Source organism: Sesamum indicum, linkage group LG5 (genome assembly GCF_026168435.1).
Source record: "Sesamum indicum cultivar Baizhima isolate 11 linkage group LG5, ASM2616843v1, whole genome shotgun sequence".
Taxonomy (NCBI): domain Eukaryota; kingdom Viridiplantae; phylum Streptophyta; class Magnoliopsida; order Lamiales; family Pedaliaceae; genus Sesamum; species Sesamum indicum.
The window spans coordinates 20609047-20624268 of record NC_142661.1 but is presented as its reverse complement, the minus strand read 5'-3'; the positions used below and the strand labels follow the sequence as shown (position 1 = coordinate 20624268).

General features: G+C 36.8%; 3 protein-coding genes across 3 annotated transcripts; 2 read left to right on the top strand and 1 right to left on the bottom strand.

Moving 5' to 3' along the window:
• The first annotated feature begins 571 nt into the window (after window positions 1–571).
• LOC105161547 (uncharacterized) lies at window positions 572–4195 on the top strand. The gene is made up of 6 exons (XM_011079267.3): window positions 572–1168; window positions 1631–1863; window positions 1973–2054; window positions 2561–2675; window positions 2825–3718; window positions 3837–4195. Exons 2-6 carry the CDS (start codon window positions 1680–1682, stop codon window positions 3978–3980), a joined length of 1419 nt encoding a protein of 472 aa, XP_011077569.1. The 5' UTR covers window positions 572–1168; window positions 1631–1679; the 3' UTR covers window positions 3981–4195.
• Window positions 4196–5510: 1315 nt separating this feature from the next.
• On the bottom strand, window positions 5511–8734 carry LOC105161548 (Carbohydrate-binding-like fold). Its single transcript, XM_011079269.3, has 5 exons — window positions 8315–8734; window positions 7777–7816; window positions 7532–7692; window positions 6724–7437; window positions 5511–6005 (listed from the first exon to the last, which is right to left on the bottom strand). The coding sequence occupies exons 1-5, from the start codon at window positions 8525–8527 to the stop codon at window positions 5706–5708; spliced, it is 1428 nt and encodes a 475-aa protein (XP_011077571.1). The 5' UTR covers window positions 8528–8734; the 3' UTR covers window positions 5511–5705.
• A 2786-nt stretch (window positions 8735–11520) lies between these two features.
• On the top strand, window positions 11521–15051 carry LOC105161619 (LRR receptor-like serine/threonine-protein kinase EFR). Its single transcript, XM_011079357.3, has 2 exons — window positions 11521–14304; window positions 14486–15051. Exons 1-2 carry the CDS (start codon window positions 11610–11612, stop codon window positions 14848–14850), a joined length of 3060 nt encoding a protein of 1019 aa, XP_011077659.3. The 5' UTR covers window positions 11521–11609; the 3' UTR covers window positions 14851–15051.
• Window positions 15052–15222: the final 171 nt, after the last annotated feature.

Sequence of the window (15222 nt, the reverse complement as noted above, 5' to 3'; positions counted from 1 at the left end):
TTCCCTTTGCTCTTTACATAAATAATTCGAAATTAGTCCCTATTGATGACTAAACTACGAATTGCCCCTACCCCACTGATTCTGGATTTCCAAGAGCCCTTTCTATCGCTCGCATAAGAAATTTGTATTTGGAGAAAATATGATAGAAAAAATGTTTTTAGGATTTAAATGAGAATTTAGGAAAAGCAAAAGACCAAAAATTCCTAATCAAATCAAGTTAGATTCATGGCTGAATCAAATTAATTATAGAATAAATATAATATACATTTGTTATGTAAATAATTATTTTATTTGAATTATATATCAATCATATGACAAATATATTATATTGGTTATGTAATTAATTTAAATCCAACCCAATCTCACCTAAAAAAAAAAAAAAAGATTATGTGAAAGGGGTGGGTAGTTGGTAGATAGTTATGGAGCTATCCTCCTCATAATAAATGGTAGAAGTGAGAAGGGGAATGGAGTAAAAGCATTGATGTATACAGTTCTGATGATTGATAATTCCTTCCCATAAAATCACAAGAACTGCCTAAAGCAATAACTTCAAGATTTTGGGATTCAACCAGCTCACTCATTCCATAATATTTTCAAAGTTCAAACTCAAACCAAATTGGTATTTAAGTGATTTAACCAACCAAACAAACCCTAGAAAAGTAGCATAAATCCATCCATCATCAATCAAATGCCAATGATTTTGAAACTGAGAAAGCAAAAAAGTCACCCACTAAAGATTAAAAATAGCATCTTGGTAGTTTTCTCGTTTCCCCAAGCCCCCACTTTTTTGTTTACTATTTTTACAGATCATCTATACTGATTTCAAATCCTCAGTTGAGTTGTGTTTTCTTTCTTTCTTTCTTTTTTTTTTTAATAAAAAATAAAAAATTTCAAGGACATTTGAAAAACAGAGTGTGTCCCTCGTCAAAGGAATCAAACAAAAAGAACTAGCTTGATTCATGAATTTCCTGTTCTTGTTTTTTCACCATATTTCTCGACTTCCAATCTTTGTGTCACAGACTATATATAACTCAGAAGAAGCAGAATAAAAGAGTTCTTCATAGCAACAAAGCTACTGTAACTTCAATAGCAATCTTCTTGTACCCTCTCTTATCTTTATCTCTCTGCAGTTCAGCATACATCTGATTCTGTTTCAACATCAATGGCAGTAAGTAGTACTTTTCCAGCTTGTTTGATCCATTCTTGCTTGTTTTTTAGCTTGCTTTCTCTTTTGTCTCAACGTCGTCGGTGGTGTTTGTTTGTGGGTGAGAGCTTTCTTGAGGTGGCAGTCAGTGAAAAAGATGGGAACTTTTGTTAGTTTGTATCATTAATGCTGTTGGGTTTCTGATTAACTATGTTTTTGTTTTGTTTGGGACAGCTCATTTTGTGTTAACTGAAAGAAATAGCGGAAACTCTCCAATGTTTTCATAGAGATTTAGCTTGTTGTTGGTTGGTTTTTTTTATTCTATTCTGTCTCTGATTTGGATCCAACGGAACCAGATTCTTGTTCTGTGATAAAGAGAATGCACGTGAATGGAGAATATGGGATTCTTGATTAGGCTGGACTTTGGTCCGTGTAGGCTTGTCTTCTTTGATTCTACTTTTAGGCTTTTCTGTTGCCCATCTGCAGTATAATTTGGCCGCTAAGGATTAGATTCTTGGGATGACTGGCATGTATCATGGTGCGATTTTCTCTGCAAATGCAGGCGTCGGTGCAGTTTAGGCCACAGAACAGAGATCTTGGGATGGTAATGAGGGAAGTGGACGAAGATCTGGCTATTTTCTTGGGGATGAGGAATGGTGAAAAGGAGATGAACGAGCATCTTCTTTTTGAGGAACCTCACGAGCTTCATGTATCAATAGGTTCTTCTATCTATCATTCTATCTATCTATCTATCTTGGTTTTAAACGTGATCCCTATTTGTCTAATATTGTGCTTCACTTTGTATTCACGGATTCGACTAATTTGTAGGTGCTGAGCCAAAACCAGATAGTTTGGTGACCTTGAATGCTTCTCAGACCGAGATTGTTCCAATTCCCGCTGATGATAATTGGTAAAGTTTGTATGATCTAGTTCAGTTTCTGCTTTAAAATGCATTCCCTATGCAATTCTTGAGCTTTCCCAACTGCCATGTAAGTCTCACAGTACACATCCTGAGTGTCACTTTCTTTCCAAAACTGGTACTTACTATTCAATTTCTTGCAAGCTATAGTCTTGTTGTATCCATCTTGACAAGATTTCTCTCTAGAGTGTCCTACCATTTCTTAATTTTATGGAATTTGTCTCTTTAAATGCTTATTAAGAGAACATCTGAAACATGATAATTAATTGGTATCCATGTACGCATCATATTCTTAAAGTTTATTCTTTCTTGCTGAGTTATACACTAAATTGTTTGGATGTAAATTTTAACAGCAGTCAATTTTTTTCTTTCCAGACAAAACTGAAATTTCTTTGCACTTGTTCGTGTAGTCATGTCCCGCAACATGTATTCAACTATTCCTAAGATAAATAATTCACATGTTGTTGTCTGATGTTAATACTAAATGTTTTTCTCAGGCTTCTCATACAACCTGATACCTCTTTCCTTCCTTCAGTTGAAGGGGATGCGCAAGATCCTGCGGCAACTCACACTGAAATTTCCAGTGCTGAAAGCACTTATTTGAAATCTGAGGCAAGTGTAGCATTTAGTACAATCAAAGATATAGTATGTGAACCTTTCCACATATACTCTGTGAGCTTTGCACATTTTGATGTCTTTCCATTTTCCCCACTCAATGGTGGTTTTAGATGCAATTATCGTATAATCCTCTGTTGCTGCAGCTGGAAAATACCTGTGAAGATTCTGCATCACTGAGTGAGAGTTCATTGCCACTAGTAACATCCACTAGTGCAGGCTCTCCGGCTGCAGTGAACAAAAGGCCTTCATCATCATCAGGGGGTCGGAAACCAACTCCTAGAGCAGCAACACCTACCGGACGACCAGCCTTGCCTGCAAAACCAAAGCCCTCTCGTGCTTCCACGCCTACTTCAAGAACCACAATACCTTCTTCTAAACCGACAGCTGCTCACGCAAGGTCACGTTCTTCTACTCCTACTTCTAGACCCTCCATACCAATCATTTCAAAGTCTGGATCGAGGTCTGCAACACCTACACGTAAACCAGCCACTCCATCAACCACATCCCGCATATCCGCTCCTGACCGATCTTCATCAGGGAGTTCAAATGGACTGAAAAATCCAGCGCCATCTCGTGGAACTACTCCAACCCCGAAATCTAGGCCATCAAAACCCTCAGAGATTCTCTCTTTATCTCATGATGCCCCTCAAAATGCAAAAGCATCCATGCCCAGAAGGCCAGCGTCTGCATCTAGAGGAAGGCCGAGTTTACCTGCTACTCATGCATCTTCTTCCAATGGGAAACCAAGACAAAAGTCATGCTCGCCTGCCAAAGTACGAGCTCCTATTAGTTGTGCTCAGAAAACAGGGATCAAGATGCTATCAAAAAGTCGAGGATACAGCAATGAGGGAGATGATGTTAACCCTGTATTGATCGGTACGAAAATGGTTGACAGGGTAGTAAACATGCGGAAACTAGCTCCACCAAAACAAGACGAATATGTTGCTCATGAAAATCCCAAGAAATCTTCCCAAGAGAATTCGGGCTTTGGGAGATCCCTCTCAAAAAAGTCACTCGATATGGCTATTAGGCACATGGTATGCATCTTTTACTCCCTTTCTTTCAGTTATGCAACATATATGTCTTTGCGCAAACAAGTTACAAGTTGAAAGCGCAGTCTTTTCATCAGTTCACCAACACATTTCCTTTGGGCAGGATATTCGCATTCCTGAGAATTTACGGCACATAGCAACGGTTTCTGCCAATGGCGTTCGGTCGATTTCTACTAAGAGCAGTTCTGTTGGTGTTTCAGGATCTCCTCTCACATCAAGCTGTGATAGCTCCAAGTCCAGCATCTGAATTAACTCCCATTTCCTCAATGGGGCTGAGATGTATGGCTGATATAGGCTATTCAAATATTGCATCTGGACATGTTATTTTTGTGTATGATCCTTTGCAATATTAGTATTATTACAGCACTACTGTCTTTTAGATTGAACTGTGTGTAACTAATGTAAAAAGAACTGAAGGACTTGATTTTGTCTATTGCAGAATTTGCAGGTCCCTGTTTGAAATTTCAAATTGTAGTTTAAATAGCATAGCCTGTGTTTGAATTTGAATATAATGTCCTAATTTGAAATTCAAAACAGCACATAACATTACATGTCTTATATTAATAAATACAAACTCACGCGGCAGACAGTGATGGAAAAGGCCATTCTCCAGTTGAAGAAATATTATTAACGTAATAATTTAATTTTATTGGAACAGAGCAGATAGAGTTGCATAGTTGTGGTTGTGATTGTGATTTCACATGAGACGTGTAAATGTAATGATTAAGACTAAGCATCACATTTAGATAGAGTTAATGATTTCGTATTATTATATTATCCTAAGTTTTGCACAGATATACCCAATAAGACTGAGTGATGAGAGATTGCCAATTGCATTTGGCAAACAATATCCATCGTACCACCTCAGCACAATACAATTACTAACTAAATTATATTGATATTATTTAAAATTAGATCAAATTATACAAATACTCCCTTTATTTTATAAAATATTGACTATACCTCCTGAGGGGTATTCATTTAATGTTTTTCAGGAGATGTTTGTGTAAACTTTTCCTTTGAATAGAAAGTGTACTTGTAATTACAATTATAACATTTGGAATATAGCTGTAATTTAAAAAAAAAATAAGAAACATTTGTGTATTCTAATCTAGCTAATATTAGGGGTGTCAATATAATTTACCGTAATTAGTATTCTTTATTCATCTTAATTTTTGTTATTTTACACCTAATTTATATTGTTAAAAAAAAAAAAGTCTAAAAAATCCATGTGTACTGGGATGATTTTGCGGTTACAACGGAGATTCCGAAAGTAATTTATTCAATTATTGTTGAACCTGATAGAAATATAAAAGTGGGTTGGGTGTTGTTGAAGTAAAAAGCTTAAAAGTTTTTTAATTCGAAAAATGAAGAATCAGATCATGAGTAACGTTTGCCGCACGATGCGCTTCTTGAAATTGATAAAATCATTGGAATTGCTGACAATATTCATCCACTCCTCCCCTCATCCAAACTAAGGGACCACTGCCTCAGCTTCAACTCCCAAAACCATTAATACATCAACCCAAATGTTGTAATAATCACGCAATCATAATGTCCTACTACAAATTTCATATATATATATATATATATATTAATAAATAAAATTATTTTATGTATAATAAGCTAATACTTCATTATTAGATATTAATATTAAATGCATCTGCATTCTAACAACTAAATTTTTATACCAAGTAGTTGTTTATATTGTATCGAGTTAAATAAGGGATAATGAGTTCGATTTCATTGTCACATATCTATCCCTTACGTAAAGAGCTCATGTAAGATATTAAATATTAAATAAAAAAAATAAGATCTTGTGATACATAGAATATATATTTCAGAACACAAGTAGCACACTCTGGTATTCTCATACAACAAGGAGAAGGATCAATTGAGCTGAAAATGCATACATCTCTTTCAGCTGTAGATCATTTCTATGCATGGATGACATAAAAAAACAACTACAACGTTATTGGAATCCGAAGCTGGCAAGAAATTTCTCAAGGGTTCGTCGACCCCAATGCACATCGATTTTGAAGATGTTGGTTTCCAGCTGCTCTTTCCCATGCAGTTGTTGCTTCTCATCAACCGGTATCTTGCTGGTTTCTGCAGTGTGCGGTGGTGCAGAGACATGTCCACCCCATCGCATATCGGATTTGGAGATGCTGTTTTTCAGCTCTTCTTTCCCATACAGTGGTTGCTTCTCATCAATCATCATCTCACTGGTTTCTGCAGCGTGCGGTGGTGCAGAGACACATTCGTCCTTTATCTGTGTAATAATAGCAGTTCACAGGAAATGAGAGACGTAAAAACAAAATGCATTGCTTGAAGAGAACCACCAAAAAGTACTGGAAAAGATTGTTTCATGTATGTGTGCATGGCCGGCGAAAGCATTTGCAAATGCATGTACAAGTTATGTTTGGCGTTGATGCAGTGTTTGCTGTTATAGATAACAATCATCATTTTCTTCATCATAAGTATGGTTTTTGTATTTGTATTTGAACTAGGCTTTTGAGTCTTGATCACATTAGGATAATACTGGAGAAAACAGATCAATAATATTGCTTTGAACATCAATCAGACAATAGTCGTTGCAGTTTGATAAACATATATTAATGGAATGAAGAAACACATGACGATTTTTCATCTTGACGTAAAACAAAGGGATACATAGGTTATTCTGTTATTCTCTCCGGATTGCAGCCTATTCTGATGCCGGCTGTTGCTCAAAAGCAAATAGAATGTGAAAAAAAATCAACCTGGTATCATCATACAGCATACCAGTTCCCCTATATGCTCTAACAAAACTGTCATTTTTTTTCTTGAAAAGAATCTATCTGCAAATGAAGGCAGAAATAGAAATCTTTCCCTTTGATCTCTGGCACTTAATATTATTTTTTGCAGAAGTTCTGCTGCAAGAGATCTTCTAGCGAGATGGAAGACTATGGAGTTTTAAAATTCAGATTCTAATACTATCAAGCAATTACCTCTGGCTTTGAATCCTCAATTCCATCATATTCAACTGCGGTATTGCCAACCACGTTATTCTCCACCAGGTTCAGCTCTTCTTCTTCAACGTCGTCTGAGGGGATTGGAATTAAGCCTGGTACTAGAACAGGAACCTCTTCATCTGATACTAGCCTCGCTTGATCGTCTGTGGTGAAAAAGTGACTTCCGTTCACTGCTCCATCATTTCCCCAAGCCTTTTCCTCCTTTTTCTGGTGAGTTACGGTCATTAGACCAGACCCACCACTGTTGGAACTTAATTCTTGTTTCCCAAGTTTCTCAGATGTGTTTGCTGCAACCATGGGTGCAGATGGTTCCTCTGCATGATAGGTAAGGCCATTATCATTTGCTCGATCCTCGTGCACATCAATCCCCTTCTCCAATATTGGTTGGTCCAACTTTTCAGCATCATTAAACGAACCCGAATCGATGAATGATTCCTTGCTTGGATGGATCAAGTTGTCAGCAACCATCGACAAACCCAAGTTGATGGAAGAATCCTGGGGTAGATCAGCCACAAGTTCCTCTTCGACTATGTTCCGGAGTTCCGGATTATCCCAATCTTCAAAAACAGTTATTCTCTTGTCAGTGTCCCATGTTTCAAGAACGCGATCAGGGCCAGGCTGCCATGATAGTGTGCCAGTATCACCCTTGAGAATGAACTTATAGGTGAGCGCTTTTCCATTGGGTATTTCCTGTCAGTCATAAAGAAACAGAAATGATCAGAATCTTGATCCACATTGAGTAAAGAATTAATGCCTTTCACAGACCACGTTCTAAAATCCTTACAATATCTGCAATCCAAACATGCCCATCAGACCAATTCAACGGCACCGCATCAGATGTATCCCATAGTCCAAGAACGGGATCGTCCCCTACTACCAGAAATTGCTGACCGAATGCGCATTTCTTCTGTAATTTGAATCTGATATTGACAGTCTTAAGCTGGTCTGCAATCAAATGAAGCCGTAGTCAGATTCCCAAAATGTACGTAATAAATAGGTTGGATATAAAACTCATAAAAGGGAACCTACCTGAGTGCATTGTCTGGATTTCTTCAGTTTCAGCATTTGCCTGCAGTAATAGCAACACCGAGAATGATCAGAATCAAATCATTTGCAGCTATTTATTGTTGTTGTTTACACGTCTTTAATACTGAGTTAAATTGCTTAAAAAGTAAAGAAAGCCTTGTTCTTTTGCTATCAAAGAAAGCCTCAGATTACGTCTAAAATTTTGGCCTAACCAGAACCACAGCGCGTAAACGTTCATTTTCCTGAATCAGAGGCACCGAATTCACGATGAACACCTCAAGCTCTTAGATTTTTTGTATAGGGCTGAGCAGGAAAATTCCTCCACATCAGAAATTAGATCACACTTACGACTTACCAAAGAAATTGATATGATCAATGGGCCACAAAAAGAAGATATATAAAAAAAAGAAATCTGAAGAAGGTTGGCAAGAGAGTTGTGGGCCATATTTTCCATGTTTTCATGAACAGAAATGTGTTGAGATCAAAATGATCCCGAACAGAATAATGAAATAGAAGCCCAGATTTCCTAATTTAGTATCACCTGAGCAGAAGAAACCGCAGAAATGGGATGAACATCCTTATGCTGGAAAGAGAGTGAGAGCGAAAGACCATCTCCAACACGCTTCTGATGTCCAAGAAAACGGGCGTCAGGCCTACTGGGAGCAATCTCTCTTGAGCACCAAACCACTCTCTCATTCTCCCTCTGTTTGCATGTAAGGAAGTTGAAAGATGAGGAGGCCCCTAAGGTTTTCATCTCTCCTAGCAAACGTAGTACAGTTACAGAAGAAACTGTTAATAGGGTGAAGATGGACAAAAATCCAGAAGGACTTGTAAAACTGTGTTAGTATGTGCTGTTTATTGTGTGTGATGCATATTTTTGTTAAACTTTCTTTTTACACAGTAGTGTGTTTTATTTGTGAGTATGCAACTGCGTTTGAGACTTGTGGCTGCCATTCAGTGTAAGAAAAGGGACAATTTATAGGAGTAGGAGAAGCTTTTGTTTGTTTTGGGTTTGGGGAGTGGGTCCGGGCGGGATTCACTGATCTTGAACCAGGTGGCTTCCTGCAGCACCTGCTCTCATTACAATCAATCAGGACTTGAATCTACCCTTAGAATCTCATTCCTCAACCGACTTTCCCACTTCCGATGCAGAGAAAATAGGAACATAGGAAGAAAAAGAGAAAAAAAAAAAAAAAGGCCTTGAGCTTGCACAAAAGTTCAAGAACAAAACAAAACTAGAAAATAAAATTCTATTAAATGTAAAGATAAATGCTAATATTTCTTATATAGAAAAACAATTATATTTTCATGAATAAGTTTGAGTTCGAATGTGTGAATATTTATCCAATTTAAATGAAAGTGAGTTATTGTAATTTATTTATTATTATTAATTATGTTTATGTATTAATTGAAGTGAGATTTACTATCAAGATTGAGTAATTAAAATTTATTACTATTATTAGTTAAAAAGAAAAAGAAAAAAAAGAGGACGCAGGAAAAGAAAAAAGGAAAGGCTAGTGGTATTTTTTCTTCTGGCCCAGAAAAGATGGGCTTTTATCTCTTTCTTTTGGGGCTGGCTTTCTACATCTACCAATATGGCCCATGGTTTAATGGGCTTTTTGTTGGTCCATAATACAATGGGCTTTTGCTGTCTTCCTTAAAGGGCTTTCTATTTATAGCCTACCTGATTACTGTTTTATTTTGACGAGAAACTCCAATAAAGTGTGTTTTTTAAAAAAATTATACTCTTTAAAAGTGATGAATTTTTTTTAAAAAAATATTAATAATAAAAGTTAAGAGCGTTTAAAAATTAATTAAAAATACAGCTGAAAAGTTGAAGTAAATGGGAGAAGTTGGGGGTTTGATGGTTTTAGCTTATGTTGTTTTGCTTAAGTATATATAAAGTAAAATCTCTATATATTAATAACTTGAAATCATAAAAGTTTATTAACTTAGAGAGATATTAATATAAAGATAAATTAATATTTTATTAATTAAAAAAATACTTTTAAAATTAAGTAAATCTAGTGCATATGTATTAAAAATAAATAAATTCATTCATTGATTATATCCATGCATCAACCAATTTTTTGTAACTAATTAAATATATTAATATATAATATCAATTCATTGTATACAATTAACTATTATATTCATGGACGCATGTATCAATTCATTAGAATTACTTAAATATACATATTTACATTAATTCGTTGCACTTAAATAACTATTATAGCCAATTTAAATATATTCATGTATGATGAATGAAACATATACTATATAAATCTCAATATGAAAATAAACTAATTCATAACACCCAATCATGTCTTCTCATCTAAAAGGCATCGGAAAATCATCCATGAATATCAAATGCGTAAGCATTACAAGCTTCATATTTTAGCAAATTACCATAATATTTATAATTGTAACATTTATGAATTATTAATTTAGAATTTTAATGAGACTGAATATTTTATTATCTTATCGAACTTGATGATTTTTTACAAAGACTCAAATCGGGATCAAAAGATTTTATTATTTTAGAGAATTTATTAATTTATAGAGGTTTTACTATAAATTAAAAAGAAAGAATTGTGATTACAAACAAACCTTCTCAACTAAAATTAAGTTATAAGCTAAGAGTCACTTTGTTTTTTTAATTTTTGCAAACACCCACTAAGCAGAAGCTAAAAGTGAGTACCGTAGTTCTGAGGGCAATAATGGGTAATTAATTATAAATAGAGTAATCAATTAATGGGTTGAAGGGTAAACATAAGTAAAACGCGAATCAGAGATGTTTTATCCCTAAATCGTCCATTAAGCATTATATAAATTTACCCTGATAGCTAATTGGAATCATACATAAGACATTATTAGTTCATGATTTTCCACCACTTACAACAAAGATAACGTTAATAATATGAATTTGGCGATGAAGTCTTGTTCCATCATTATTTCTTCTCTTGTAATAAAACCAAAATTATATCATTATTGCATATAAGAGGAGAGCTCTACATATATGTATAGTATATGCAAGTGTCAACTCACATCAGTTTCAATGAGCCCCAAACTAGTGCAAGGTGGGGATCGTCCTTTTGTAGGGAAAAGAGAAACGTCAACTGGAGAGCTGTCTTGCTCTTGTAAACCTTTTCTTCTCTCTCTGCATGCACTTAGAATGTAAAATGCCACATTTTTATTAGATCTGATTTGATGTAATTATTATGGGATTAATTTGATTCGAATAAACTTGATTTGATATGATTCAATTAAATCTGATTTGAGTAAGAATGCTTTTGTAAGAAGACCGTGGTGTTCCTGCCCACAGATTTGAGTCTTCTTCCAAGAAATGTGGGCATAGGTCTGTGTTATCTTCAACGTTGTCAAGCATCACAAGTGGAACATCCCCAGAAAGTCAGAAACCTTAAAACTCTTTTGTTTGGAATGGATTTGCCCTCAAAACTCTTCTGATTGGATGACTTTATCTTAAAATAGTTGAGAATAGAAGCTACATTGCTTCCACTAATTGAATCAAAATGATCAATAGGCTCTTTTAGTGCTCAAAACACGAATGAATGGATTGGTTGAAGCAAATATTCTGGGACCGCGTGCACTCAAAATTGGATCCTCGAGACTAAAAGTTTCCAAGTCAATAGCTAAGTTAAAGTGAAGTCAATATGAGAGCAGTGTGAAATTAAATCTTAAATCATCACATACAGAATATTAAATCTTCCCCTACAACATGTACAGAGTACTCAATCTACCTATATATATGAAAATAACTTGGTCGTTTGGTTTCAGCACAAGCAGCTCAATCTTGTTCTTCCGCACCAGTTTTCATGGCTTCCTCATTCGCAATTTCGCACTTACTATTCTTCATCTTCCTATTCCATTCACCATATTTAACATCCGCAGTACTCCACACAAGTAATGCGACTGACAAGCTTGCATTACTTGCTATTAAAGCAGAAATAACTCATGACCCTCTTGAATTTTTCACGTCATGGAATGATTCAGTTCATTTCTGTGGCTGGCCTGCTGTAACCTGTGGTCGTCTTCATCAAAGAGTTACCAACCTCAATTTAGCAAACCTTAGCTTAGTAGGTACTCTCTCACCGTATATAAGTAATCTTACGTTCCTCAAAGGTATCAATCTTGAACTTAACACTTTCCACGGCAGAATCCCAGCAGAAATAGGTGGTTTATTCAGGCTCAGGCACCTGAATTTAACCAATAACTCGTTTGCAGGGGAGATCCCAGCTAATGTCTCCGGCTGCTCTAGTCTTGTGTTGATCAGGTTAGGATGGAATAGGTTAACCGGGAGCATACCGTCTCAGCTTGGAACACTTCCAAAGCTTGAGAGGGTTCATTTCCATTACAACAACCTCTCTGGATTAATCCCAGAAAGTCTTGGCAATCTTTCTTCAATCAAGTCTTTTTCATTTGCTGTCAACAATTTCCAGGGTGCTATTCCTGCTGTGCTTGGCCAGTTGAAGAACCTGAACTTTCTGGGGTTGGGTTTGAATAAATTAACTGGTACGATTCCTCCAGCAATCCTTAACCTATCATCTCTCGTGTCCTTGTCTCTACCATACAATCAGTTAGAAGGAACTCTGCCTGATGACCTGGGTTTTACTCTTCCCAACTTGCAAGTGCTGAATCTTGGTCATAATTTGCTGACGGGGCTACTCCCAACTTCATTGTCCAATGCTTCAAATCTTGTTGAACTTGACATTACTGGGAGTTATTTTAATGGTAAAATTTCAATTGATTTTGGAGGGTTGCCTAATCTTTGGTGGTTGATTCTTGCTTCCAATCCCCTTGGGATAGCGGAATCTGATGATTTAAAGTTCTTTGATTCCCTGACGAAATGCAGGAACTTAAAAGTGCTTGATTTGAGTGATTGCCAGTTTGGAGGAACATTACCTTATTCAGTAGCAAATTTATCGACAAATCTTTTGACATTTAGATTGGGAGGTAATGAATTATCAGGCAGTATCAATGTAGGAATTGAGAACCTGGTTAACCTGACTGAATTGCAACTGCAAACGAATAAATTCGCAGGTGGTGTTCCTGCAGTTCTAGGGAATCTCTCAGAGCTTCGGTTGCTAGATTTGTCAGAAAACGAGCTTTCAGGTTCCATTCCACCATCTCTGTCTAAGCCAAGTAATTTATATATGCTCCGTCTCAATAAGAATAACTTGAATGGAACTATTCCTCTTAGTTTTGGCAATTTCCAATACTTGCAAGATTTGGACCTGTCCCAGAATAACCTCAGCGGTCCTATACCAAAAAATCTTATGAAGCTGTCATCTCTAACTGTTTCCTTGAATCTAGCTGATAACCAATTATCTGGTTCTCTACCTTCTGAGGTGGGACAACTGAAAAACCTCGGATACCTGGATGTTTCTGGAAACAGGTTGTCCGGTGAAATTCCTGTCAGCCTAGGCAGTTGTGTGACTTTGGGGCGTCTTGATATGGCAGGAAACTCTTTCCAGGGTCCTATTCCTTCATCATTCAGTTCTCTGAGGGGTCTAGAGTACTTGAATCTTTCACAAAACAACTTATCTGGACGAATTCCAGGTTTTCTCCAAAGGTTCTCCTTGAAGAACTTGAATTTGTCTTTCAATCAGCTCGAGGGCCAGTTACCAAGTGATGGAATTTTCAGTAATGCATCTGCATTCTCTGTTACTGGCAATAATAAGCTTTGTGGGGGTATACCAGAGCTGAAACTCGCCATATGCCCAAAGAATGAGTTAGAGAAACAAAAATCTCATCATCTTGAGCTTAAGCTTATGATCCCCCTACTTTCTGGGCTTGTGGCACTGGTTTTGATAGTTTCTCTTCTCATAATATGCCGTCTGAGAAAACGGCATACGGCGCCCCTTGTATCGTCTCCATCAGAAATAAGATTGTTTTCAAAGGTCACTTATGATTCTCTACACAAAGCAACAGACGGCTTTTCTTCAGCTAATTTCGTTGGTGCTGGTGGCTTCGCATCCGTGTACAAAGGAACACTGGAATCAGGTCGAAAGATTGTTGCTGTGAAGGTGTTCAATGTCCAGAGTCGAGGGAACATCAAGAGCTTCTTGGCAGAATGCAGAACCTTAAGAAACATCCGGCACCGGAATCTAGTCAGGATCCACACTGCCTGCTCGACGATTGATTATTCAGGGAAAGAATTTAAAGCATTGGTTTACGAGTTCATGCCGAATGGCAGCCTGGAGAGGTGGCTCCATGGTGACTTGAAAGAGCAGAACTCAAACGAGGAGCTGAGTGGTTTAGGTCTAAGTCTTGCACAAAGGGTGAGCATCGCCATAGATGTGGCGTCTGCACTAGACTATCTTCATCATCATTGCCCAAGAACAATTGTTCACTGTGATCTGAAGCCAAGTAACATTCTTCTGGACGATCAGATGGTTGCCCATGTGGGAGATTTTGGCCTCTCAAAGTTCATTCCTGAAGTCTTGAGCACATCCCAACCGCACAGCAGCTCGGTCGGAATAAGGGGAACCATTGGTTACGCCCCACCAGGTAATTAAGTGCAATTATCAATAGGTTTTTATACAAAATGCACACACAAGAAGCATGTTTTAGAGGCTGAAATAGATGAATAAAAGGGATGTTGTAGTTATAATGCATGTTGGCGTGGCCTGAAATCTCTAGTCTGAGTATTGAAGTTGCTAACGTGATGGAAAAATTATATATTTTTCAGAGTATGGCATGGGAAGCAACTATTCACCAGAAGGGGACATATATAGTTATGGGATTCTTTTACTGGAGATGTTCACCGGTAAGAGGCCTACCGATAGTGGGTTTGAGGACGGAGTCAACCTCCACAATTTCGTTAAAATGGCATTGCCAGAAAGAGTAGTTGGAGAGATTTTAGACCCGGTGATAGGTTTAAAGGGTGGAATGGGCGAAGAGGATAGTTTGATGTCCATTATGAGAATTGGAGTGGCTTGTTCCATGGAATCGCCTAAGGAACGGATGAATATTGCAGATGTTATCAAGGAATTGGAATCGATTAGACGCAATTTGCCCGCATTATCCAGAAATCAATGCTCAACAAGTGAGTAAAACGTCCAAGGAATTGTTGAGCACGCTCCTTTTAATACCAATACTTGTTATTTTCTTGAAAAATATTAAAAGCATATGATGTTGAAAAATTTTAAATAATTACAGTCCTTTTGTTGATATGAATTCGGATACGTCTCTCATTTTAGCTATTTGGTTGTAATAAGTTTTTTGAACCCATCTATATCTCATGCTTAATTTCAATTTTCTGAATGATTTTTGTGGCATTTAATTCCCTTTTCAGTTTTCATCCGACCAAAGTTAAGGGCCCATCAGCCCAACACATACAGTAAGTAGCCCACATATTCATAGCTATTGATTGATGACAAACATTTTTCTGAATGCCATTTCTACCAAAAATTAATAATTATTATT

What these genes read in the sequence shown, in the direction of transcription:
- LOC105161547 (XM_011079267.3), top strand. Translation starts at nt 1,680, where the DNA reads ATGGTGCGATTTTCTCTGCAAATGCAGGCGTCGGTGCAGTTTAGGCCA. An exon ending in ATTCCCGCTGATGATAATTG is followed by an intron (nt 2,055 to 2,560) that starts GTAAAGTTTGTA and finishes TGTTTTTCTCAG; the next exon opens with GCTTCTCATACAACCTGATA. An exon ending in ATATGGCTATTAGGCACATG is followed by an intron (nt 3,719 to 3,836) that starts GTATGCATCTTT and finishes TCCTTTGGGCAG; the next exon opens with GATATTCGCATTCCTGAGAA.
- LOC105161548 (XM_011079269.3), bottom strand. Translation starts at nt 8,527, where the DNA reads ATGAAAACCTTAGGGGCCTCCTCATCTTTCAACTTCCTTACATGCAAA. An exon ending in ATGTTTGGATTGCAGATATT is followed by an intron (nt 7,438 to 7,531) that starts GTAAGGATTTTA and finishes TATGACTGACAG; the next exon opens with GAAATACCCAATGGAAAAGC. An exon ending in TTGAGGATTCAAAGCCAGAG is followed by an intron (nt 6,006 to 6,723) that starts GTAATTGCTTGA and finishes ATTATTACACAG; the next exon opens with ATAAAGGACGAATGTGTCTC.
- LOC105161619 (XM_011079357.3), top strand. Translation starts at nt 11,610, where the DNA reads ATGGCTTCCTCATTCGCAATTTCGCACTTACTATTCTTCATCTTCCTA. An exon ending in CATTGGTTACGCCCCACCAG is followed by an intron (nt 14,305 to 14,485) that starts GTAATTAAGTGC and finishes TATATTTTTCAG; the next exon opens with AGTATGGCATGGGAAGCAAC.